The 3,119-nt window shown below is 42.4% G+C and overlaps 1 protein-coding gene across 1 annotated transcript in view; it reads left to right on the top strand.

Annotated features, from left to right (window-relative positions):
- Positions 1-143: 143 nt before the first annotated feature.
- plppr3a (phospholipid phosphatase related 3a) overlaps positions 144-3,119 on the top strand; it is a 21,654-nt gene continuing 18,678 nt past the window's right edge. The window contains exon 1 of the mRNA XM_020616645.1: positions 144-926. Within this exon, the coding sequence (XP_020472301.1) occupies positions 144-926 (783 nt within the window). The remainder of the gene's footprint in view (positions 927-3,119) is intronic.

Genomic DNA, 3,119 nt, shown 5'->3' with positions numbered 1-3,119 from the left:
TAATAGTCACTAATTGCTTTGTGCATCAGATATAACATGTTAATTGTTGAGCTTTAGATGTGCTGATTTTGTTACTTATTGTGTTTGCAGTCTGCTTACAAAAGGTATCCATGTGCTACTGTGCTGTATATCTCACTGGATATATGCCCTTTGCTGTGATCTTCCTCTCTTTCACTAGCCCCTCCTCTTGTATCTCAGAGAACTGTACACTGCACAGGAAACAGCATCGGCCTCCTCCCCCTTCTCCTCCCACATCCCTCCCTGTTTCCACTACAGCTGGAGACACACGCAGTTCCTCACCTTCCAATGAGCCCAAGGAGAAACGTGTGCACTTCGACCTTGAGACCCTCCACAGCTACCGTCTGCGTACACACACCGCCTCAGTGCGTGGCAGGCCCGGGATGGTCGGCCGTCCTGGGCTCGGCCTAGGAGGGTTGGGGCTGGGCAACCTGGGGAGTTTCACCCCCTCACCACAGATTAACCCCCATGCCAACGGGGGCCCAGGCTCTGCACTGGCCTCCGCAGGCTTGGTGCTCTCTCCCCTGGGTGGCAGGGCCACTCAGACCAGCCTGTGGGAGGGGGAGCTCCATGAGCTGCAGGGTAAGATCGAGACATTTCGCAACCAGCTGAGAGAAGCTCTAGCCAGGAGAGCAGAGATCCAGAGCAGCCTGGAGCGAGAGAGGAGTGGATTTGTTCGCAGGGATACCAGCCTGGAAAGGGAAAGGGACAGACAGAGGATACAAACTATTAATACAGACAGAAGTAGTTCCATTCAGTCCAAACTTCCTGAGCGAGACAGGACAAGCCAACTGCAAACCCTGAATAATCAGCAGACAGGGAGGCCTAGCCAATCAGGCACTCCTGAGACTCTGGAACGTGGAAGAAGTGGCCAATTAAACACAGTTAACAGTTTGGACAGAGGAAGAGTAAACCAATTACACTCTATTAATACTTTGACAGGAGAAAGAACTGTCCAATCACGCACTTCCACCAGCTTGGAACGAAGTCAAATCAACCAACCAGGTGCTGGGAGCGTAACTGTCCAATCACGAAACACTTCTAGCCTGGACCGACAGAAGGCTAACCTATCACGTGCTCTGAATGCTTTGGAGAGGACAAAGGACAACCTATCAAGTGTAAGCAGTGAGACCTGACTGGCTTTCTGAAGCCCCAGATGTGTAAGACCACAGCCAGAATAGTTCAGTCGGTACTTTAACAGCTGTGGGGGAAAGGCTTTGTTAGAATGCATTAAGTTTGGGGGACGCTTGCTGAAAACTTAATATGTTCACTCACACCATTACTTACTGCAACCATATCATTTTGTCACTCAGTTATTTCCACGCTCACTTTAATTTACAGCTTTTAACTGCAACTTAAGAGCTGATCCGCATTACCCATGAAATCATAAATAAGCTTGTTAAATGAAAAGCAAAAATTATTTCAGTAATCTCTCAGTATATTTCCACAAGAACCAGATCAAACTAATTGAAATGGCAATGCTAAAATAACTGTGCTTATTGTGGAGAAAAGTCTTTCACTGGAGGAACTGTCGGCAACAGCTGACTACTCAAACAGAAGCCCGTCAGCTGAGTTAAATACTGGGCTGTTACACTGGAGAAGACTATAGCATCATCACCAAAGAGCACACACTCAAAACAGCAAACAAAATAATTTGAAAATGCACATGCAACCCACTGTTATCTGAGTGTCAGCTGCAGGAGGTAAGGATGGAAATTTTTAAAAAATAATTAAGTTATTCAAGTTTCCCAAAAATGTGAAGAATAAAGGCAGAAAATCTACGACAGATACTGTGTATACAGTCCTAAAACAGACAATCTACTTAACAATGCCATGGAAACTTTTAGAAAGCCTATTGAGTTTTGATATCCAATTGTGTTGTCTCATTATTACATTCCAAAAATTACACATTTTTCCATATTTTATAGCCATAGCCCTCCTTTCTCTCTTCCTGAAATGTGTCAAAATTAAAAAGCTATCTTGCAAACTCAGCCATTCCTAAATAGGTGCTTTGAGATGGTAATTTCCTTCTGTGCTTTGATGGGTTTCGCCTGACAAAAGGATGCAGAGACAGGACTTGACAAGAGCTTTTTTTAACATTCTTGTTAATGGAAAACATCTGTAGCCCATGTTATGCTTGCCATATTTAGTTAACTTAAGATTTTAAGTGATTCAAACTTTTTCCCACATCGTTAACTTGTGTCAGTGACATTATTTACTAGATATTACAGTAGATCAAGAAATACATTGCCACATATTTTTTAATGACTGCTCCACCACCCTTCTGGTGGAGTATCTAATGAAAATGCTGTTGGGAAATGTAAGAGCCAGGGTTTTTGGAACTTGCATCTGTCACTTCGGTTTTGACCACATTGTTTTTACAGTCTGTTATTTTCAAGTCCCATTTTTATGAAGTTCAATGCAAAATCACTGTAATACTCCTTAAATAAAAATCCTGGTACTTTTCTTTATAGGGTGTTTTTAGGAGCAGACACAGCTGACCCATCCCATTACTTGTAATGTCAATATTTAATGTGTCCCTCGCTAGCAGGAGTGGCATGGGTGATGGCTGTGTATTTTGGTCGTCACTAAAAAAAAAAAAAAGCCTTTTCTCCATTTGCTCTCGCTGTTGTCTGCATAGAACCATTTCAAAGAGGTTGGTGCTTTTACATATACTTCAGACAAATGGCCCAGCCTTGTATTTATATGGACATGTGCAAAACTACAGAACAAAATTACAATCTAAAAATCATTTCATGAACATTTAATTGCCTAATCGACCCAAACAGCTCAACACATTTATCCACCATATTCATTTTTGAAGTAACTCAACATTCTGGCAACAACTTTGCACTCAGTGACTGTGTTACACATGAGTTCACACAATAAGGAAGATTAAAATATTAATTGTTAAAATAGATGCACACTTTCTTTGAGTGTTTCCACTCAGGGCTTTTTTTTTTTGTTTGTTTGGTTGGTTTGGTTTCTACTATAACTTAGTAAGTCTCACACCTCATGTCGAGAATTTAAAGGATGAAGACTGTATTGAGAAGCTGGCTGTACTAGGACTGCCATTCAGGCACCCACCAGAGGGCGCTGCA

This window comes from Monopterus albus, unplaced genomic scaffold, assembly GCF_001952655.1.
Source record: "Monopterus albus unplaced genomic scaffold, M_albus_1.0 scaffold176.1, whole genome shotgun sequence".
NCBI classification, from domain to species: domain Eukaryota; kingdom Metazoa; phylum Chordata; class Actinopteri; order Synbranchiformes; family Synbranchidae; genus Monopterus; species Monopterus albus.
Note: the sequence above shows the minus strand (reverse complement) of the source record. Positions and strands in the feature narration are given on the sequence as shown.